We start from the raw sequence: 22099 nt of genomic DNA, 5'->3' as shown, positions 1-22099 counted from the left end.
TCAGCCGCCCATCACCTCATGTGCACACCCCAGCCCACCTTGCCCGTGAGTAGCACCAGGCTGGTGTCTGGGTCATAGCTGGGAAGCAGGATCGAGGGAGCCACGTCCAGCCCCAGCACTGCCAAAGGACCACCGGCCAGGGCCTCGGTGGGGTATAGGAGTAGCTGACGCTCACTTCGGCTGCAAGGGAGATCCGGGGAGAAGTAGGTCCTTAGAGCTGCAGGGGCCTGGGTCAGGGCAAGGACTCCAGCAAGCATCCTGGTCTTGTCAGGCTGGGGGCCCTGAGGGCTTCAGAGCTGAAGAGTGCCTCTGTCCATTCTGATCCAGCTCTCAGAACTACCGGCCTGGTATCATGCCACAGCCTCATCCCCGACTAGTACTCACTCTGCTGCCCCTGACCCTCCTCAGCACAGTCCTAACACCAGCACTGGTCTCGTGGCCACTGTGACCTGTAGTCTGGACTTATACCCCCACACTCTGCTTCTCATCCTCTGCTCCAGCCAGGCTGGTCAGCTGCGGGCCTTTCCACCCAGACTTGAATGCCCTCTCTTCTGGGTTTCTAGTTACTAGCTCCTTTGTCACTCAGTTCAGATGACATCTCCCTCAGGATGCCCTTCCTGATCCTTCCTCCAAAGTGCCAAATACCCATCCCTTGGACTTCTCTATTAGGCTTGGTTGTTTCCTGCTCTTTACCTGGTCCCCACCGGGCATGGGCTCCAGGCAGCAGGGCGTGGCTCTCATCCCTCTGGTTCCCAGTTGACTCATTCTTCCTCCTCACCTCCCTCCCTCCCTCCCAACTACCCACCAACCCACCATCCACCCACTCATGCACCCACCCACCCATGCATGCATGCATGCATCCAGCCAGCCATCCAATTAGTGAGTAGCAGGGCCAGCTTCTAATGCCTAACAGGTGTATGTGTGTCCGGGGAAGGAGGACACAACTAGCTGCTTAAGTATGGAGATGGAGATGGTGGTCCCTGAGTCCTTACCTGTCAAAACCAGACACCAGCAGACAATGACCATCACACACCCAGACAACACGGGCTCCACGGGCCCCCTCAGGCCCTGGGCCTTCCTGTTGGGATACAGCACGTGAGGCCCAACAGCCATCCCTCAGGTGGGCCTGGAGACCGCCCCCAGTGCATCCTGCTCACCTGCAGGGGCTCAGGGCCACCCCGGGGCTCATAGACCCGCAAGTACCCGTCCTTGCAGACAGTGGCCAGATGCCGTCCATCAGGACTCCAAGCCAGGCTAAAGATCTGGAGGCGGGCGCAGATAGATATGAGAGGCAGCCTCTGGGCCTGAGGCTGGGTCCCTGCCCCCACACATGTCCTACCTGGTCCCGGTGGCCCTGCAGCTTCAGCCGCTCAGCTCTGGCCTGAAGGTCCCAGATCCGAATGGTAAGGTCATAGGAAGAGGAGGCCAGCACATCGGCTGCCAGTGGGTGGAAGCGCAGAGAGTAGATCTTCTCGGTGTGGCCTTGGGGTGAGGCATGGGGTAATGTTGAGCCCCTCAGGAGTCACCGCCCATCTCCCATGTCCCACCCTGGGCCCAACTGACCTGTGAGCACAGACTCAGGTGTTGTGAGCACCTTCTGCAGGCCCTCTGGGGGCACCCGCCACAGTCGGATCCTGGCATCCTCCCCAGCTGCAGAGTACAGGCTCATCACTGCTGTGCCCAAGACCTCCGGGCTCCCCCTACCCTCATTCAGACCCCTGGGCCCTCCCGTGAACCTACCGCCCAGCCTCCTTACCAACAGCAAGGCGGCAGGGGTCAAAGGGGTCCCAAGCCAGATCAGTCACAGCTGCCCCATTCTGCAGCGTGGGCAGTGCTGTGTCGGGCAGGCGGCCAGGCTTCTGTAGCTGTGGGAGGCACCATCCCACAGAGGCCCATCAGTAACAGGCAGGACAGCTCAGTCCCCAGGGGCTGCACGGCAAGCAGCGTGCCTGGGCCCCCACCCTCTGCAGCCAATGCCCCACTGTTGGGAGGCCCAAGCTCTCTGTCTGCCTCAGCCATCTTGTGCTCTGAGCGCCAAGTGCCAACTGTGAAGTCCCAGAAAGTGCGGGGGGGGGGCAGCGTGGAGTGGTGGAAAGAGCTCAGGCTTGAGGCCCAGGCAGCCTGGGTTCGAACCCCCGCTCTACCACTTACACGGCTATGTGACCTGACAGGTCACTAAACCTCTCTGTGCCTCACTGCTCTCTTCCATCTGTAAAAGGGGGATACGAGTGGTGTCCCTGTGGGACAGTGGAGGGGATTAAAGGGGATGCCAGGTGGGTGCCTGACACATGGTCTGTGCTCAGAGAATGTGAGCTGGTGTGGGTACCCAATGCCCTTAGCTTCCTGCAAGGCCCTGGGGGCACCGTGGTGGGTAGGGTCCCTCACCTCAAGCACAGCCACCTGCCCACCGCTGCTGAGCAAGGGCACGGCCACGCGTAGCTGGTTGGCACAGAATCCGTCACTCTCGCCGGGTGTGGTGAGGTTGAGTCCCTTGAGGTTGGTGATGTGACTGTCTCGGTGCAGGACAGTGCCCTGAGCATGGCGGAACTTGGAACTGGGGCCTGGCAGGCATCAGGGACAGAGCCACATGAGGATGCCCTGCCTGCTTGCCTGCCTGCCTGCCCTGAGTCCGGGCTACCTGCTCCCCTCACTGCAGGGCGCACGGCCCATGCCCCGGCCTCTGCCAATACAACTCACCCAGAACTATGCCCACAACTACGCCTGGGAAGGGGACTTGCAAGCCCAGGACTCCAGGGAACATCCAGGCTGCCCTCTTACTTGAGACTCACCTCATCCCACAAGGACAGGTGACCCCACCGGGAGGGGCGGTGGACAGAGACAGGGTTAGTTCCTGCCCTGACACACTTACCCAGCAGGCTCTGCAGGGACCTCTGGCTGGGGCTGGTGCCGATGCCACTGGTACTAGAGAGGGAGGGCCCCAGGCTGGAGGGCGTGGAGGGTGAGGTCAGTGAGCTGAGAGGAGAGGAGAAGCCCTCCTGGGAGAGAAGCACCCTGGGTCAGACAGCAAGCCCCTGGGTGTGTTCGCCAAAGAGAGAGGGGGTGTTGGGGTCATCGCTCTGGGCCCCTCCTCCCGGGCTGTGGGACACCGTGGGGGCAGGAAGCCCCACTGTGGGGCATTGGGTGAAAACACAAACACCAAAGCTGACAAGGGCTGGAGGTGGCACAGGGCGAGCTCAGCTTCAGACTGTGGGGACAGAGGGTGGCAGCTACCAGCTCCTAGCTTTGTAGGAGGACAGGCCCAGTTCGGTTAAGATCTGCCAGGATTTTAAGAGAAGCCAGAAATCTGGATTTTTCTGTGAAAGTCTTGCTTTTCATGTGTTTGCTCAATTTAGAGAACAGTGCAAAGTTCTTTATTTATGCTTCACGTGTTTCTCTCTGTTTCGCTTGAAAGCTAAAAAAGGCTCAAAGACCATCAGGCAGGCAAACACATTTGTCCAGTTTGACTCAGGGCACCCACTGCGGCAGCATGACGGGGAGGACGGGTGGTCGGCCCGGGCACTCACGCTGGGATCCGCATCACCCACAGGTGTCTCTGCAGGCAGGGCTGCTGCTGACAGGGCTGCATCAGGGGAGGGCTCCGCAGGGGGCACCAGGCAGGAAGTGAAGCTGGGGTAGGGCTGGTGAGCTGGGTGAAGGCTAACCTTCTGCACCTGTGGGAAGAGGCTGGTGTTTGAGGCAGGGGGGACAGGTGTTTGAGGGTGGGTTAGCATGCAGCTGGACTGCAGGGCAGTGCGGGGGGGGGGCACTGGGAGTGGCCAGCCAGGCCGTGGGCCTACCTGCTGGTTGCTCCCAGCCCACCAGGCATGGGAGTCGGAGGCGGGCACACAGCCTGCTGTGTCTGGGAACAGGTCCTCGTGGAACTCCACAGCCTGGTGGCAGACAGGTACGTGGCCAGGGAGGTCCAGGCCCCCCAAGATCCTCCTAGCCCCTCACCCGGGGTCCCCCTCACCTTGCGAGGCACGTGGTAGCTGACGGGCACGATGGCCGTGTCACTCAACTGCAGGACGCGGAGCACCTCGCAGCCCATGACAGCCAGTGCCCGCCGGGGCACAAGAGTCGCCCCGCGCGTCACGCTTTCCAGGAGGCACTGGGTCACTGTGGAGGGGACACCACGTGAAGATGGTCAGGGAGGGTGGGAGAGAGGAGGGGGAGGACGGAGGAGGACAGGGCTTACCTGGGCTCAGTGCAAGCTGCTGGGGGGCCACCTCATAGCAGTACAACTGACTCTCCCCCTGAAACAAGCCCAGCCTGAGTGCCATTCGCGGTCACGCCCCCCACACCCACCCCAGCTCCTGCCCCTGTACTCTGGGCTGTATCCACAGTGGGCTTCACCGTGAACGAAGAACAGAGCATGGTCAGGATTTACAGAGCACCTGCCGTGGGCTAACCCTGCTTGATTGTTGGCCTTGTCCACAGATCTGACATTATTGGGAGTTACAGTCATGCTGACCTGAAGGCCACTCAGCCTGGCAAGGGTGCAGCCCGAGTCACACTGCTTCGGCTTCTTTCTGGGGTGGATGGCACCCTGCTGTCCCCAGTCTCCCAGCTGGCTGGCTAGGTCAAAGGTTGGGACAGACCTGGCACGTAAGGGCACTACCCTGGGGGGACGGGGTGCTGACATGGACAGGCACTCCAGCGTCTTGCTCACCTTTCCTGCCAGGATCAGGAGCCCGGAGTCTGGGTCCAGCAGGGGCAGCAGAGACCTGAGGGAGAGAGGGCTAGCTGGCGGGATGCGGCCAGCCTCTGTGCCTGAGGGGCAGCTGGAGAGCTGTCAGCCTCGTGACTCCAGACAGGGGCTCAGGCCAAGCACCACGCTAGCCAGGAGGGATGCAGCCCCTCTGCTGACGGGGCTGTGTCCAGCCTGTCCCCTGGGACCCTCCACCTTTTCTCTCCCTGTGCTACCAACACGCCGACAGCGAGCATATCCCCATGTCCCAGCCTTTCTTGCCCTGGGTCCTTCACTTCAGGATTCGTACGGACCCTGGGCATAGGGGAGCTGGCCCCTCTTTCTAGACCTCAGTACTGAGCTCCATCCCAGGCTCACCAGCTCCAGAAAGACTCCACATACACTCTGTCCCTGGTCCCACCTTGGCCAGCCTAGGCATCAGGCCAGAGTTACCAGGGAAGATGAGTGGGTGTGCTGGAACCAGGGACTCCCTCCATCCCTGCCCAGTGCAGTTGGCCTGGGTGCTCCAGGTCTGCACTAAGGTTTGGGGACCCCCTCCTCGGTTACCCCAGGCTCCTGATGACATCTTAGAGACTCAGAACCCCTCTCAGCATGACTTTAAAACTAAGGCAGGGGCTGGGACCAGGGCCTCCTTTCCTTCCTTGCCCTCCCCATTCTCCGTCCCCCCTCTGCTCCCAAGGTGGGGCTTTGGGTGGGGGGCAGTGGCTGCGAACATAGAGGGCAGGCTGGAAGCCCCCAGCAACTCTGCTGCTCTATGCCAGTCTCCCCTGGGCTGATGGCCTGTCACTGTCCAGGAAAACTCTGACAGGTGCCTTCATCTGTTTGTTTCCTCTCCTGGTCTTGGTTTCACGTCCCTAGGAACCCAAGGGCCTGGACCCTCACCCCAATGCTGACACTCGCCCTCAAACAGAGCCCCTTCCTCATTGTGGTCCCAGAGGTTGCCCAGCTGCAGCAGCTGCATCTATCCCTCACCCAGGCCCAGCCCTCCCCTTCGCCTGCCTGTCCATTCCCTCCTGGCTAGCTGCCCAAAGCCCGCTTGCTGCCCACCTCCCCTCCCTACCCTACTGGGAGCCACAGACTGGGCTGGGGAGCTGGGTGAGGCCCTGGGTGTCTCCACAGCTTCTTGGAGTACTCTGGGCCGGTCACCTGTGAGTAACAAGGGCTCTAATTACCTTGGGCTGACAGAGTGAGCTGGGCTCAGAACTGCCCTTCTTGACCTGGTCTGACTAGTGCCTTCTGTGGGGGAGCAGACGGGCTGGGGGACAAGGTAGGCGTGTGACCTGGGGCGCCCACCACACTGATGCTGGCTCCATTGGGGCTAGAAGCAGGTCCCTTCAGCGGCTCTAACAGGACTTTCATTCACTCACTCATTCACTCCCAACCACTCATTCCTCGGCCGAGCTGATCTGTACCCAGCCCTTGGCTCAGCCTGCAGTTGTGACTGGAAGTGAGTGCAACAGACTCCACCTCTGTCCTCAGGTTGCTCATGGCTTGCCTGAGAGGCAGACACACTCCAACCCCCCAAACATGCGAAGGAAAGGTTCCCTGCAGATGCACGGCAGGGGGCAGGGGGACCTGACTCTGGCTGGCCGCAGGGGAGGAGCGTGTTCCCTATGCCCCAAGGGTTGAGGAGGAATCAACCAGGTGGGGAGTGTACTCTCCAGACAGGAAGAGCAGCCTGTGCAAAAGCTCTGCAGTGTGGCGGGCAGGTACCTGGTCTGTCTGGGAAACAGGGTGAAGGATGATGTGGCTGGTGGCCTAGGCAGTGAGGGTGAGGGGCTGAGCCTGGGGATCAGGTGGGTAGAGGCCAGACAGAATGGGGCCTGGTACATAAGAAGGGGAATTCTGCCTCCCTCCATCGGACAAGCAACAAGAAGCTGATGACATGTCTTAAGTGAAGGGGAACAGGATCAGACGTGTGCTGAGTGGAGATCGCCATGTGGAGACGGACAGGAGAGGGTAGAAATGAGAGGTGATGGGTTCAGGGCAGTGTCTGAGAGCGAGTGGAGTGACTCCTGAGGCCCCACTGTCACCTTGGCAAGAACTGGGGAACGGGTCTGTGGGTGGCACTGACAGCTCATCAGTGCTCTAAACCAACCTCCTCAAGACGCTCCACCTGGCCTCCCTGTACTCTCACCACATCAGCCCCAACTGGCCAGCCCACTGACTCAGGCACTGGGGGGCGCGGGGGCAGGAAGTCATGGAGGGCAGGGCTGGCTCCTCCGACAGGTCAGGCCAGTCTTCCTCACCTCGGGCAGAGCCATCCACAGCACAAGCCAGGAAATGGGGTCAGGGCACCCAGCCCCCAGGGTTGACCAACAGCTGGCACGGGCCTGACCCCGGGCTTGGAAAGAGAGCCAAGCCAGGTGTGGGTCTGGAATGCAGAACACAGTTCTGGCCTGGCAGAGGACCAGGGGAGGTAGGGGTGGCACAGGCACCCCTCCTGCTGCCATGGTATGCCGCGGGGTGGGCATCTGGGCCTGCCACTGGAAGGGACTCTGACCCAGGTCCAGGGGTCTGCTCTAGACCAAAGTCATAGAAGGTCTACAGCCCAGGTTGGGCCCCCACCTCCAGGCCCACGTCCCAGAAGATGCAGGATGATGGGATGGTGGTACCAGGTCATGTGAGGGAGGAGTTAGCGCCTGATAATTCCATCAGCTTTCCCAATATTCCTGCATTTAGCACAGGAAGTACTGCCGGTCAGGAAGAACAGCTTTAAGAGTTCTCTGGTTTTCCTTGCCAGCCCATCTCTCCCCTTCAGACTCACCAACCTAGACATCCTGGCATTGCCACTGGTTCAAAGCAGTCCAGGTCCTTTGGATCTGTCCCTGCCACCCAGGCTGGGCAGTTGGGACCCCTCCTCCCGGACCAAGCCTTGCCCCACACCCCCAGCTTCCTTAGAATCAGGTTCTAAGGGGGGGGTGTGTGTAATATCTTGATTCCATATGAGAAGAGAATGGAAAAACTGGGGAGGGGGTCCCCTGGAAGCTACCCTTACACCTCTGGAGGGAGTAGGAGCACAGCATGTGTGAGTCCAGGCTCAGGATTGGGGTGCGGGAGAGACCCTTTAGGCGGGTGGTTTATCCCTATCAGCACGAACTGGACCCAGAGGCGAGAAGTTTGGGGGCCTGTCAAGAAGTCCTGTTCCTTGGGGAAAGTCTGGCTAGAGGCCCTTGGAGCACCCCCCCGGGGGGGGGCATGTGTGGACCCTCCTGAGAGCTTTAGGGGACACAGGGCCATCCGACCAAAGCCACACAGTACTGACCGCAGACTCAAATGTCTCAGGAATGTGAGTAAAGCAACCTGGTGGGAGACACCTGGGAGTGGTGGGGACTGGGGCAGCCAGTGAGCCTGGGCCTCTATCAGAGGGGGCAGCTACTACTCAGCCCTTGCCCGTTGTTCCTATTTAAGGCAAGCTGGGAAGTCCCATTTTAATGTGAAACCACCGGATTTTTCAATTTTGGCAATGGCTTCAAAGTTTTAAAAAGTCCCAGATAGGCCAAATGAAACACAGCCGAGAGCCAGCACTGGCCCAGGAGCAGAGGTTCACAAGCCATGCCCCACATCTACATATACCAAGAAAAGCATGTAGTGCAGGCCGGGCTGGAGGGGATGACAGGTATGCCAAGGCCCTCTGGAAGTTGGGAGCTGAGCTGGTCCCCAAAGGCTCTGAGGCATGACTCTGACCACAAACATAGAGCAGGAGGGCAGAGCATTTTCCTGGAATATTACAAGGCAGGGGATTTTTCTGGACTAGTCTAGCCCCTGGCACCACCCTCCCCCCCACCAAGGGCCACCATCAGCTGCACCCAGGCCCCACCCACACTGATGGTGAGGCCTAACCTCCCACCCCATCCGACCCCTCCAGCACTGTGGGGCCTTGGGCAGACTCACTTCCCCTTCCTGTGTCTCAGTCCCTTCATCTAAAATGTGGAAAAGGTGGCCCAGGGATACCTCCCTGAAAGCCCTCATGGTTAAAAGGACCCCAGAACTCAGATTTGGCATTAGAGATTGTACTTAGAAGGCTCTCAGAGGGCTCTGTGTGGCCTGCCCAAGAGTTTTTGAAACTGGGATTAGCTACCAACAATAACACATTGAGAGATTTCGCCTAAAAACTCCAGATTTCCAGTTTCTCTTGAAAAACCTGAAACTCTGGCAGACTGGGGCAGGTCGTAAGGCAGAGCCCTTACACCAACCCCCACTTTCCCTACCCACCCACCGCCACCTCTCCAGGTCTCCACAAGCTGTGGGGTCTCCTCCTCCTTGAGTTTAAATAGTGCCCTTATATCGCCTGCCTGATGTGTCATGGGTATCCGGGTTTAGGACTCTTGGTCTCACTCTCTTGCTTTTACTAAAAACAGGGACCCGCCCAGAGTCATATGGCAGACTAGCGGCAGAGCAGACGGGAGCGCGGGACTCCCGCCTCGGTCGGGAGGTGGGTGAGTGAGTTTATCAGGCAGCCGGCGAAATGACCCCTTTAGCGGAGAGAGGAGGCGGGTCTCTGTCGGCCCCGCCCCGCCCCGCCTCGCGGGGGAGCGGCCCCGCCCCCAGCCCTTAAAGTGCGACCCGCCGACCGCGAGCTGACTCCGCAGCGCAAGCCCGGGGCCGGGAGACACTGACGCGGCTGCCCCCGGATCCCGGAACCCAGGACCCCACCGGGCCGGCCGGCCCGCCCCGCCCGGCTCCTGCCGCTGTCGCCACCGCCGCCGCCGCCCCCCCGGTGAGTGTCTGCCGGGCCGGGGCGCTGCGGGCGGAGACCGGGGGCGCCATGGGCCGGGCTGTGCAACGCGCCGATCACGCGCGCGACCCCCCCCCCCCCCGTCGCGCGCACACGCACTCAGGACGGACACGCGACCCCCAGCCCCGCACGATCCTCGGAGCCGACCTGGGCGCAGGGCGGGCGGGCCCCATGCACCCCTGCCCGCGCCCGACTCGCCCCCTCCTAGGGCAGTCCCGGACAGCCCCACGGCCGCGCGCGCGTCCAAGGCTCACCGGCCAGTAGCCGGCAGGGCTGTGAGCAGACAAAATAAACACCCCCTCCCTCGCTTCCTCCTCCCACGGCTGGGCCCTCCGGCATGACCAGTTTTATGAATCAAACCCCTTTGAGGGGACAGCCAAGCCATAGACTTGGTTACTTTTAGCTCCTGGAGTGGGACAGTCTGGTTCTGGGCCTGGAGCCCTCCGTGAGCCTGTACAGATCTGTGTAGATTGGCCGCCTGGGGGTACTGAAGGCCCTTGTCACTTAGGACAGAGCCAGGGGGCCAACAGGCATGCAGCCTTGGGGAGGAGTGGGGGTGGCTAGGAGGTATCTGATGCCCCGTGGGGGGCAGGAGACAGACCTTGGCTGGCTGGGGCCCTTCATTTTCCAGATATTAGGGTGCCCCATCTCTGCCTCTGCCAGGGACAGGGTTTTGCTTGGGCTATGAACCCAATGGCCTGGAGCCAGCTTAGTCCTTTGTGTCCCTGGGCTGGCAGCTCTGGGGCCTGAGGGCTGCTGAGGTCCCCTGTGGTCACTGGCAGGCCAGGCAATTGGTGCCAACCATTCTGCGTTGCCCCCATTCGTTAAAGATTACCACAGCAGGGTCACTGACTGCCTCTCCTGCTGGGGCCCAGGGGTGGAGTCTGCAAGGTGGGAAGGAGGAAAAGGCCCCGAGGGTCCCACTGTCCCCCTGCTTGCCTTTTGCACCAAGGGCAGGTGAGGTTCTGGAACAGGCACCAGGACCCAGAGCGCTCCTCTGCAGGGTAAGAGCTTATAGGGCTGGGAGACTGTACTAAATTTCAAAGGTTCCTTCCCGCTAGGCTGGACTTTGGGTGTTGGGGGCACAGAAGGGTAGCTGGGTGGGTGCCCTCCAAGTGGGGTCCACTTGAGCTGGTCCAGAGGGCAGTGAAGTCCAGTATGGGCCCAGCTGTTGGCAAGGCCCAACAGGGATAAGGCCAGCGTGTGGGGGGATGGGAGAGCAGTCCCCTGAGTTGGCTGTCTTCTCCCAGGGGAATCAGCCCCCGGAGCTTCTGTAAACAGAGTGTCAGAGGCAGGAAGAGGGCTCTGGTAATGAGCAGCCCAGCTGGATTCCCTCCAGACCATTATCTGGCCTAGGGAGGGAGGATGAGCACACACGTGCCAGACGGGGGGCCCCGGGCACTGGCTGTCCCCACCTCCCCAAGATGCAGACTGAAACAGCTACTCTGGGACCTGTGGGTCCAGAGGGTCAGATGTGGCTGGTGGGGGACTGGTGTCCCAGGGCACTTTCTCCAGACTCTGGAAAGAGAGTGGGGGGGCTGAACACGAGAAGCCCCTCAGACATTGCCCAGACATGTGTTCTCCCTAGGAAGCCTCCTATGGCAGGCAGGGAAATGCCCTGGCAGGAGATGGGTCCAGAGTTTCTGGCTCCCATTCCTGACACCCCTACTACTGCTCTGGGGGAGCTGGAGCAAGACCCATGGGGTTTTATAAGTGGACCCCACCCCTGAGCTGGGCAGCTCTCAGCTGGTTCCAGGAGGCAGCTCCCACCTCAGAAAGCCAGCCAGCCAGTCCCCCTTGGTGACCAGAGAGAAGACTGGGTGAGCTTGTCCCACAGAAGCATCCCTGACCGTCTACAGGCCCTGAGCTCTCGGGAAGGGGAGCAATGCTACCTCATGGGGTTAGTGACCCCTCCTGTAGCCCCCCTCAGCTCCCCTTAGAGTCCCTCCCTGAGCCAGAGAGCCCAAGGCTCTGCGCTGCCAAGAAAACCAGCTCCCCTCACTGCTGTGGAATTTGCAAGAGTTCTTGGAGAAGGGGGAGGGAGTGTGTGTGTGTGTGTGTGTGTGTGTGTGTGTGTGTCAGAGCGCGGCCCAGTGGGCGTGTGTCTGGCGTGGGCATGTGTCTGTGCGCGCGTGACTGGAACAGGGTTGTGTTTGGGGGCGGGCAGGGGTGCTGCAAGAGTCTGAGTTCACCGCAGGCGGACAGGGGCTCAGCCTTCTTCCTTTTATCGGTTTCCACATTCCAGAGGCAGCCGGATTGCTTTCCCTCAGCTGGCTGGGCCGCCTGGCTGGCCAGGCCCTCAGGCCTCCCCCACTTTTCCTCATTCCAGCCTCCCTGGGTATGAGGAGGCTGAAGCAGGCTCCCTTGAGCCACCTTGGTTTTGAGGCGTAGAGGCAGGCAAGGGGCCAGTTCTCCAGGTTGGGGACAGTCCCCCCAACCAGTCTCCTCCAGGGGAATGCAATAAGGCTCTGACATTCCTCTGCGGCTGCCTGAGAGATTTAATTAAAGAGGGAGGAGAGAGCTGGCTTGCACTGAGAAGGGGCTGGGGCTGAGGCAGTACTGGGGCCCCTACTGGCCCTGGGCCTGGATGGGCAGCAGTAAGAACTGAGAGACCTGGGCGAGGGAGCTGGGTTGTAGCTCCCCTCATCAGTTCGCAGACCCCAGGCAGGGCCAGTTCTGCTGCAGGGGAACCCAGAACCCCGGGCATGGCAAGAGTGAGAAGGGCAAAGACCCCTCTGGGGTCACTTCCTTCTCAGTCCCTGCCCAGGACCCAGACAACCTGGGCCCAGCTGGCTTGGGCTGGTGGCCTCCCTTGGTGACTAAGGTCTTCCTCTGGCAAATCCAGGGTTAATGGCAGGGTTAGGGCCTTACCTGATGGATGCTTAGCCCTGGGTGGGGACAGGACAGCCAGGAGCCCTGCGTCTGACTGAGCCCAGCCCCTGTGGCATCACACCTGCGCGTGCCGATGGTGGCATCTGGACTGGTCCATTTCTAGTTGGGCCACAGCCACCAAATAGCTCCCGGGGCAGCAGGTGTCCTCTCCCAACAGAGTGGCACCTCTCCTGACTGAGATGACATATCCCGCCACCCTGAGGGCCCACTTGAGCAAAATGGCTTTAGTCACTGGTCTCCCAGGCCTGGGCTGACAGGTCTGGTGGCTGCCAAGTCACCCATGGTGCCACAGAAGACACCCATTTGGGGCCAGGCACACCTGCTGGCGATCCAGAGCCCTCCCTGGACAGGGAGACAAGACTGACATCAAGACTGTCCCCCTTTGCAATCTTCTGCCCAAGGGTCTGAGCCCTGTAAGGGAGACTCACTGAAGGAGCTTCTCCAAAATACAACTCTGCTTGGGCCTTATCCCAGAAATTCTTATTCATTGGCAAGGAGTGGAGAGGGCATCAGGAACTTCCCAAAGCTTCCCAGGAGATTCTGATGTATAGCTGGGGTTGAGAAACCCCTGGGGTTGTAGGTGGGAGACATAAATGCAGAAAGGGAACTGGATAAGGTCATAAAGTGGTGTCTTGGGCCTCATGTGTAGAATGAGGAGAGTGGGCTGGAGTGGGAAAGAGAGTAAGGCAGATGAGCCGAGACCAAAGTAGGGACTCCCGGCTTCATCACAGGGTCAGACTGCTGTCCCCACCCTCACCTTGTCCCCTTCCCCTGAAGGCCTAGAACAGAGACCCCAACCTCTCTGCTCTGCCGTGCCCCAGGGATGGCGAGATGGGCGGACCCAGCCTCGGCTCTGAGCCTCCTCAGACACGTCAGCGAAACCGGAGCCAGCCATCCTGGCCGCCGGCATGGTCCCCGCCTGCCTTGGGGGGGTTGGCAGACTCCTGGGCTGGGCCACTGCCAGGCCTGGCCGGCAGTGTTTAGCTGGGGGTGGGGGGGGCAGCACTGGGAGCCAAAGGCCCAGGGCCTCAGGGTCAGACCTGCAGCACCTGACCCCTGCACCCACTCCGCAGTGTCTGGCACAGGAAGGGGGTGGGCTGGCCTCGTCTGTCTGTCTGTCTGTCTGACCCTATGCCCCCACCAGCTAGGCGTGTGGCCTTCCCCAGCAGCAGTGAGATGTGCAGCCTGAGCTCTGATGCAGTCCCCCAAATGCCTGGGTCCCACCCACTCACCTGCCTGACCCAGGGCCTGTGTGTGAGTGGGTGCCTCCAGATGTCCCTCACACTCAGAGGTGGGTGGGGGCACCAGGGTCCCTGTGAGGGCTGAAGAGGATGTCCTTACTCATAGAGCCCCTCCCTCTGCTCCCTTCCCCCACTCCCAGGTCATATGCTGAGGGGGGCTGGCCAAAGGACAGCTCACTCCCCCACCCCTTCCAGAACTAAATACACTCCTCATCAGGCTGCTCTTTCCAGCTTCTCTCCCACACCGAAGGGTGGAGGATGGAGGGCAGCCTCCCCATGGAGGCCTCACTCTGGGCGTAGGGGGGCCTCCTGTCTGTGCTGAAAGTGGCGTGAAGCCCCTCCCACACCATGGCATCCTCACCCCATATGTGCAGAAGGCAGAGCTCAGGTTTTATGGGTAACAGCTTCAGTAGCTAATGTTTACTGACCACTTAGCATGCGCTCCAAGTACAAACTAAACAGCCCTGACAATCAGGCACTATAACCAGGAATGCCCCCTCTCCCCTGCCCTTCACAGACGGGAACCAAGGTAAAGGACCATGGCTAGACTGTCATGCAACCACACAGGCAGTGGGACCTTAAAAAGCCCCATCCCAGCAACTGTCCCCTGGAGGGCAGCACAGCCAGCAGCAAGAGCTTAGGCCTCAGTTTCCTGCCTCATCCTACCACGCCATGGTGGGCCAGGCCAAGGTAAGGAGGCTGCAGAGTCCAGGGGGAAGAGCGCCGACCTGGACACTTTGCCTTCCTACTTCCACTACCCCCCAAGCCCCAGGGCTGCCTCCAGGAGGCTCTCCACACCCCTTGCAGAGGGAAAGGTCCCACCTCCCTGCCTCGGGTCAGCAGATCAGATATCAAAGCCCAGGCCCCTGGTCCTTCAGGGCTGCTGGAATTGCAATGGCCAGGAAAGCCATGACCTCCCATGAGACAACCCACCCCCAGTGCGTGCGCACACACACACCAGAACGAGCCCAGACAGGCGGAATCACTCCCAGAACTTGTTAAAAGAACTCCCCCACTCAAAAACAAATAGAACAACACAACACTACAACCCCGGGTGCTCAGAACAACTCCAGAGAGTCAGGCAGGACTGGTGAGAAACTGAGGCCCAGAATTGGAAAGGGACTTGGGAAGCTATTTAGGGGCCGAACTTGGGCCTGAACTCAGGCCTCTGTCTCCTGTTGCCCTGCTGCCCACCCCCTCCATGGCCGGCCTTCACCTTCTGGGTCCCTTCTGGGGGCTATGTGATCTGCTTTTGGTGCCAGAAGAGCCCATGGCAGAGCCCCCGAAGCAGCAGCACCCAGCTTCCCATCTGCCAAAGCCCCAGTGCCGACTGCCTGCTCGGGCCCAGGTACTCACCCCAGCATCCTAGCAGGTGGGCAGCAGGTTAGCTGCTGCCTGCTGGGGTCTCCCCGGCCCAGGATGCCAGTTGCCCTTGTTCTGACCCAACCCCTGCTCCCCACCTACTCAGCCAGATTGCCACCCTGTGGCTGGACACCACCCTACGGCTCCCTCATGATGACTTTATGGATTAAAGGGCCAACAGACTCTGGGCAAAGCCCAGAGCCCACCCTGATGCCCCTCCTCAGCGCAGAGTGGGGAACACCCCCCAGCAGCAACCTAGGCCCCCAGGGGCCACACCTGGGCTGTTCAGTTCTAAATGCTCGCAGTCCTAGTCTGTGTCAAATCTGAAATGCTTGGGGAGACACTGAAGAAAGCAAGGCCTCAGAACTGGGATGCCCCTGGCCCAGGCTGCCTGACTGGAGCATGAGCTCTTAACCATGACCTTATACATAGCCCAGGGGGAGCTGAAGCCGCAGGGGTGGCCACGTGTAGGGTCCCCTCCCACCCTGGAGCCTGGCTGCTCCCTTCCTGACCCTGCCTGCCCCGCTGGGAGAGCTGATTCAGGGGGAGGCGGGTCACCCCACACATGGATGTGGGGGGCGGAGGGCGCTCACAGCCCACATCTGGAGGCCAGGCCACACCCGCTGCCTTCTGAGTCAGTGAGGGTGGAGCGGGTCCACTTGGGGGAGGAGGCTGGGTGTGGTGCAGGCAGCCCCCCTGGGATGGTGCCGGCAGGGCCAGAGGGGCACAAGGCCTTCCAGGTCCTGGTTCTAGCATCTTCTGAGGTTTGGTACAAAGCCCTGCCCCACCATTTACTCAGCAAAGATGAGCTAAGCATGCTCTGGGACACAGGGAAGTGAACAGGAGAGAGAGCAGGGGAAGGGGCACCAGCTGGGGGTCAGGGAAGGCCTCCCTGGCTGGCCTCTGTAAGGTGGTCATCAGTACAAACAAGTGAGGGGCAGAGGCTGATAGTCCCACTTCCGGGGCAGAGGGGACCCTGTAGGTGGGCAGGGCCTGCGCAGGCCCAACCTGGTAACAGGCCTTTACCCAGAACTGGTCTCCCCAGTGACTTGTCTTGTCTATCCTGGGACCACGTGCCCCTCCTCTGCCTCACATTGCGGGAGCCTGTGTTCCTGGGAGAGGAGCCCGATGGATGGCAGCAGGGCAGAACACGGGCTCAGCTGAGGGGGCCATGTTACCTACCATAGCGTGATGGTTGGCAGGTGTGGGGGAAGGGGAGGCTGAGCCCCAGCACAAAAGGCCCTTGTGTGAGCAGAAGGCGCCTGGAGGGGAGGGGTGCCGGCCTCTTGGGGACTCTCAGGGCCCAGAGAGTGAGGACAGCTGGTAGGGTGGCCCCTGGGCTCCCCCAGGAACCTGAAAGGGGGCCTCATACTGTGGCCCCATTCAGTCTAGAGCAGTTCCAGCTACAAGCTGGAACCCAGAGCAGCTGAGGGAGCCGCCCCTTCATCAGCAGGGCAGGACCATCCCAGGCTGCAGGCCCAGCTGCACCTGGACATGGTTAAGGACCTAGGCTCCGGCTCAGATTTCCTGGCAGTGGGACGGCAGCAAGTCACTACACCTCCTGGAGCCCCCCCCCCCCCCCGCCGCCCTTCTGTCATCTGGGAGCAATGAGGATAGTTTCCACCTGCCATGGCTGCTGGGGGCACCACACGAGGGGACTGTAAATGCTCGGTGAGCTAACACAGGGTGAAGAGCTGCCGCCCCTTATTCTCAGTGCCCAGGCCAGAGTGGACCCCCCAAAATAGCAGATGAACCAGTCTGCAGAATGTTTCTAGGGCCAGCTGATTTGGGGACCACCCCGTAGCCAGTGTCCCTCAACGTGCCCCCTGGATGAGCCCAGGGAGGCCAGGACCTTCCACCTCTGGATCTGTCATCACACCTCAGAGATGGGGGATCTGAAGCCCAGGGTTCCCTGCCTCCCTATCTGCCCCCCCACACACAGGGGAACACCTGCCAATAGCTCAGGCCCCCCTCTGCCCCCTCCCCTAGGAACATTCCCCCTGGCCACATCCTGGAGGGCCCTCAGCTCCCATACTGGGCAGGTCTGACTTCACAAGTGGAAAAACACCGATCCCATAGTTTCCATGTGAAGTCTTCCCGCGGCGGTCTCCTCCTCACTTGGAGGACACAGAGCGTGGCGGCAGGGGCCGGCGGCACGGGGCAGCCAGCTTCTCTACTTACGCACTGGCTGCCCGCCCCTTCTCTCCCAGACGCTGTGGGGAGGGGCTGCTGCTCTTGGACCCACGGGCTCCCCCCCCTTGCCTGTCCACCTCAGCAGAGATTTGTGGGGGGAGGGGACTTGAAGGGAGGGCCCGGAGCCTGATGCTTTTTGACCACGTTCTCTCGAGCTGTAGAGGTGAGAGGGCTGGGGTTAAGGAGAGGGGAGTTTTTGTGGCCACTGAGTGTCTAGGTGCCAGCCTCTCTGCACGCATCAGCCCACCAAGCCCCGGTGACAGCACAGGAAGTAGCAAGTGATGGCATAACGAAATCACGGGAGGGCTCAAAGTCACTCAGTGAGGGAGCTGATGGGGCTGGGACAGGAATGGGGCCGGGGCACTGGGGACCTGACCATACCTGCTGTGCGCTGTTGGATTTGGGGGCAGGGAATGCCCTTCCTGGTCCCTTCCTGGCGTGACTGTCCCCCAGACTCCTGGCTCATGGTGTCATCTCTCTCTCCCCCCTGCTCCCAGGAACCAGAAGATGTGTTCCAGAGTCCCCCCCCGCCTGCTGCTGCCACTGCTGCTGCCGCTGCTGGCCCCAGAGCCTGGGGTGCAGGGCTGCCCACCCGGCTGCCAGTGCCACCAGCCACAGACGGTCTTCTGCACCGCCCGCCAGGGAGCCACCGTGCCCCACGACGTGCCACCCGACACAGCAGGCCTCTACGTCTTCGAGAACGGCATCACCACGCTCGACGCAGCCAGCTTTGCCAGCCTGCCGGGGCTGCAGCTCCTGGACCTGTCGCAGAACCAGATCGCCAGCCTGCCCGCCGGGGTCTTCCAGCCACTTGCCAACCTCAGCAACCTGGACCTGACGGCCAACAGGCTTCGCGAGATCACCAACGAGACCTTCCGCGGCCTGAGGCGCCTGGAGCGCCTCTACCTGGGCAAGAACCGCATCCGCCACATCCAGCCCGGAGCCTTTGACACACTCGACGGCCTCCTGGAGCTCAAGCTGCAGGACAATGAACTGCGGGCACTGCCTCCGCTGCGCCTCCCGCGCCTGCTACTGCTTGACCTCAGCCACAACAGCCTCCCAGCCCTGGAGCCTGGCACCCTGGACACTGCCAACGTGGAGGCACTGCGGCTGGCTGGCCTGGGGCTGCGGCGCCTGGACGAGGGGCTCTTCAGCCGCCTGCGCAACCTCCACGACCTGGACGTGTCTGACAACCAGCTGGAGCGCGTGCCACCCGCCATCCAGGGCCTGCGGGGCCTGACGCGCCTGCGGCTGGCAGGCAACACCCGCATGGCCCAGCTGCGGCCCGAGGGCCTGGCTGGCCTGGTGGCCCTGCAGGAGCTGGACCTGAGCAACCTGAGCCTGCAGGCACTCCCGCACGAGCTGTCGGGCCTCTTCCCCCGCCTGCGGCTCCTGGCGGCTGCCCGCAACCCCTTCAACTGCGTCTGCCCCCTAAGCTGGTTTGGGCCTTGGGTACGGGAGAGCCATGTGGCGCTGGCCAGCCCGGAGGAGACACGCTGCCACTTCCCGCCCAAGAATGCTGGCCGACTGCTCCTAGACCTCGAATATGCTGACTTTGGCTGCCCCGCCACCACCACCACGGCCACGGTGCCCACCACGAAGCCCGCGGTGTGGGGGCCCACGTTCTCCCCCTCCAGTCCGGCTCCCACCTGGCTCAACCCCACAGAGCTGGCTACCGAGGCCCCCAGCGTGCCCCCTGTGGCCCTGCCCACGGTGGGGCCTCCCCCCAGGCCCCAGGACTGCCCGGCGTCCGTTTGCCTCAACGGGGGCACCTGCCACCTGGGGGTGCAGGGCCACCTGGAGTGCTTGTGCCCTGAGCTCTTCACAGGCCTATATTGCGAGAGCCGGGTGAGGCAGGGGCCCCCGCCCAGCCCCGCCCCAGCCACGCTGCAGCCGCCCCAGCCCCTGCCCCTGGGCATCGAGCCGGCCAGCCCCACCTCCCTGCGCGTGGGGCTGCAGCGCTACCTGCAGGGCAGTGCCGTGCAGCTCAGAAGCCTCCGCCTCACTTACCGCAACCTGTCAGGCCCCGACAAGCGGCCCGTGACGCTGCGCCTGCCTGCTTCACTTGCCGAGTACACAGTCACCCAGCTGCGGCCCAACGCGACCTATTCCATCTGCGTCAGGCCTCTGGGGGTCGGGCGGCTGCCCGAGGGCGAAGAGGCCTGTGGGGAGGCCCGCACGCCGCCAGCCAGCCGCTCCAACCACGCCCCCGTCACCCAGGCCCGAGAGGGCAACCTGCCACTCCTCATTGCGCCAGCCCTGGCGGCCGTGCTCCTGGCTGCCCTGGCTGCTGTGGGGGCGGCCTACTGCGTGCGGCGGGGGCGGGCGGCGGCGGCTGTAGCGCACGGCAAAGGACAGGTGGGGCCCGGGGCTGGGCCCCTGGAGCTAGAGGGGGTGAAGGCCCCCTTGGAGCCAGGCCCCAAGGCGACTGAGGGCGGTGGGGAGGCCCTACCCAGTGGGCCGGAGTGTGAGGTGCCACTCATGGGCTACTCAGGGCCTGGCCCCCAGGGGCCCCTTCCCACCAAGCCCTACATCTAAGCCCGGGAGCGACAAGGCTGCTAGGCCGGGCTCTCAGCCCTGCTGGGATCCGCCAGCGCCCTCCTGCTGCCAGACCAAGGAAGTTCTCAGATCCCTACCGGGAGAACACATCAAGATCGCGGCTGTGTGACGACAGCAAGACCCCGCCCCTCCGTCTCCTCATCCATGAGATCCTGGGACCCACGTGACCACCTCTAAGGTGCCCCAAGCCTGAGTGCCTACAAGGGTGGCGTTTGCCCTGTCCTCTGCAACGTACAACCCTGGGGAAGGGTGGGGCGGGCCCTGCTGTGTGCTGGTAACACAGGCCCAGGGCTGCCAGGCCCCACTCCCAAGGAGACTGGGGGCCAGTGAAGGAAGCCCCCAGAAAGACAGCAGAGGGAGAGTGGGGCTGGGGATGGGGCATGTGGGTCAGCCTCGGCCCCAAGGAGCAAAGGAACAAAAGAAACTGGAAAGACAGACGCTTTAGGAACATGTTTTGCTTCGGTTTTTTAAAAACATATTTATAAGAGATTCTTTCCCATTTATTCTGGGAAAATGTTTTTCAAGCTCAGAGACAAGGACTTTGGTTTTTGTAAGACAAACAATGATATGAAGGCCTTTTGTAAGAAAAATAAAAGATAAAATGAGTGTGTTTCTCTGGCGTGGCCCAGGCTACCTGGGCTGGGTGAGGGCGGGTGGGGGTGCAGGGTGGGTGTAAACGGATAGCTGTCTTTGTGGGGAAGCTGGGGGCCAGGAACCCTCTCCCCAGTGGGCACCAGGCCCTGGTCAGCAACCCCTGGGCTTGGGAGGGCTGCTGTTGAGGACCATGTCAGGAAGGGTGGCCCTTCCAGGTACCCCGCCCTGGGCTATGTCTGCCCAGCCTCAACTGGTACAGCCTCTCAGTTGAGACTGGGGTGCAGGCGGGAGCAGGGATGGGAGCTGGGCAGCTTCTAACCTTGAACAAGAGGGACATGAAGGCAGCCTCACCCCACCCAGGGCCAGTGGTCTGCCAACAGGAACTGTAGTGCTCCTGTGAGGCTGAGCAAGGCTCACGGCAGATAAAGGCCAAGAGGGTCCCCAAGGATCCCTCCTTGGGAAAGGGCCTGACAGGCACTTCACTGCCTCCCTTCCTCTGTGAAAGGGGTCCCTAGAGCTGTGTCCTGCAGGCCCCCACAGATGGTGCTGGGCCAGACAGAGCACACAGCCCTCCCTAAAGTCCTGATACCCTTCTACGTGGGCTCAGGCTGGGGCACCTTGCTCCCAGCCTCATGCTCTAGCAGCAAAGAGGGGTCTTGGTGGAGGGGCAGCACAGATCCTGAATGACAGGAACCGTCTGGTGAGTGGGGAGGAAGGGCCAAGCCGGGGCTGTTAGGGGCAGGTGGCCCAGGAACAGGACCAAAGATCTGAGCCTGGCTTGCAAAGGCCTGATGGCCCTGTGATGCCTCTTTACTCTGCACTGGGGATGTGCCCAGGCTTTCCAGAAACCCCGGAAGGGGGAGTGTTTTCCAGGAAGGCCACGGGCTGCATGGGGGCAGGGCCAGGGATGCAGACTGCAGCTCTGGCCTGGACTGGGTGCTGGGAGCTTGGGAACAAGGATGGTAGCACACCTTCTTCCATGACCCTGAGACAGGAGGCAAAGTGGGCCCTGGGGCCGCAGAGAGGCGCTGCGAACCCTGAGCAAGCCTCCCCGAGGCCCCATGCCTGCATCCCTTCTGCGGGTCATGGCCCCTGGGCCCCACCAGCCTCACCCTGGATGGAAGGAGGCAGCTCAGCCAGGCCTGGGGAGCAGGCCCTGGGGCTCAGGGCGTTGATGTCAGCGCCAAGTCAGGCCCAGCCACGCGAGGCTCTGGATTCAATTAGCGGCTGCTGTGGGTTCTGGCATGGGAAGGGAGGAGGTGGGCGGTGGGTCGTGGCGGGCAGAGGATGGTGGCAGTGAGCCTGGGTGGGGCCCCTTCTTCCTGAGGCAGTGGCGGCCCAGGTGGATTTCCTGTGAGCCTGGGTCCCATTAGGGGAGCGGCTATGGCGCGGGCTGCCCTCCCCCTCGGCAGCCTTGTCAAAGGGGCCATTGTGGGCCTGTGGGCTGCTGCTGAACACAGCGTGGCTGTTGAATAAATGTTTTCACTGCAAAGCCAAACCTGGCCTAGTGGGATGGCAGGGGGTGGGGTGGGGAGGCAGGACCCAAAGACAGAGGCTAAACACTCACTCCAGCCCTCCCAGAAAAGGTATTTGGGGTGTCCCATCAGATCAGGGCTGGGGGGTGTAGGGAGGCCCAGGGCCAGAGTGGAGACCAAGCCAAGAGGCAACCGTTACGCAGGGCAATCCCAGGGGCTCCGGGGCAGGGTCCAGGGACGGATGTGGGGAGATGCCAGTGTGACTAGTGGGTCCTTGCTGCCGCAGGCCCTGTGCCATACGGGCTACACATGCTCCTGTTAATGCCCAGCAAATGCC

General features: G+C 61.8%; 2 protein-coding genes across 2 annotated transcripts in view; one reads left to right on the top strand and one right to left on the bottom strand.

Annotated features, from left to right (window-relative positions):
• Nucleotides 1-22099, bottom strand: part of CORO7 (coronin 7) — a 57152-nt gene that overhangs the window by 3017 nt on the left and 32036 nt on the right. Inside the window, exons 10-22 of the mRNA XM_025859106.2 lie at nt 4670-4724; nt 4196-4253; nt 3971-4116; nt 3798-3890; nt 3525-3671; nt 2870-2996; nt 2386-2561; nt 1757-1865; nt 1564-1650; nt 1340-1482; nt 1158-1262; nt 993-1078; nt 39-180 (exon numbers count right to left, since the gene is read on the bottom strand). Of these exons, the coding sequence (XP_025714891.1) occupies nt 39-180; nt 993-1078; nt 1158-1262; nt 1340-1482; nt 1564-1650; nt 1757-1865; nt 2386-2561; nt 2870-2996; nt 3525-3671; nt 3798-3890; nt 3971-4116; nt 4196-4253; nt 4670-4724 (1474 nt within the window). The remainder of the gene's footprint in view (nt 1-38; nt 181-992; nt 1079-1157; nt 1263-1339; nt 1483-1563; nt 1651-1756; nt 1866-2385; nt 2562-2869; nt 2997-3524; nt 3672-3797; nt 3891-3970; nt 4117-4195; nt 4254-4669; nt 4725-22099) is intronic.
• VASN (vasorin) lies at nt 9304-20245 on the top strand. The gene is made up of 2 exons (XM_025859108.2): nt 9304-9434; nt 17639-20245. The coding sequence occupies exon 2, from the start codon at nt 17642-17644 to the stop codon at nt 19670-19672; it is 2031 nt and encodes a 676-aa protein (XP_025714893.1). The 5' UTR covers nt 9304-9434; nt 17639-17641; the 3' UTR covers nt 19673-20245.

This window comes from Callorhinus ursinus, unplaced genomic scaffold (assembly GCF_003265705.2).
Source record: "Callorhinus ursinus isolate GAN/ISIS: 27379988/994484 unplaced genomic scaffold, GSC_fseal_2.0 scaffold13, whole genome shotgun sequence".
Taxonomy (NCBI): domain Eukaryota; kingdom Metazoa; phylum Chordata; class Mammalia; order Carnivora; family Otariidae; genus Callorhinus; species Callorhinus ursinus.
Note: the sequence above shows the minus strand (reverse complement) of the source record. Positions and strands in the feature narration are given on the sequence as shown.

What these genes read in the sequence shown, in the direction of transcription:
- VASN (XM_025859108.2), top strand. Translation starts at nt 17,642, where the DNA reads ATGTGTTCCAGAGTCCCCCCCCGCCTGCTGCTGCCACTGCTGCTGCCG.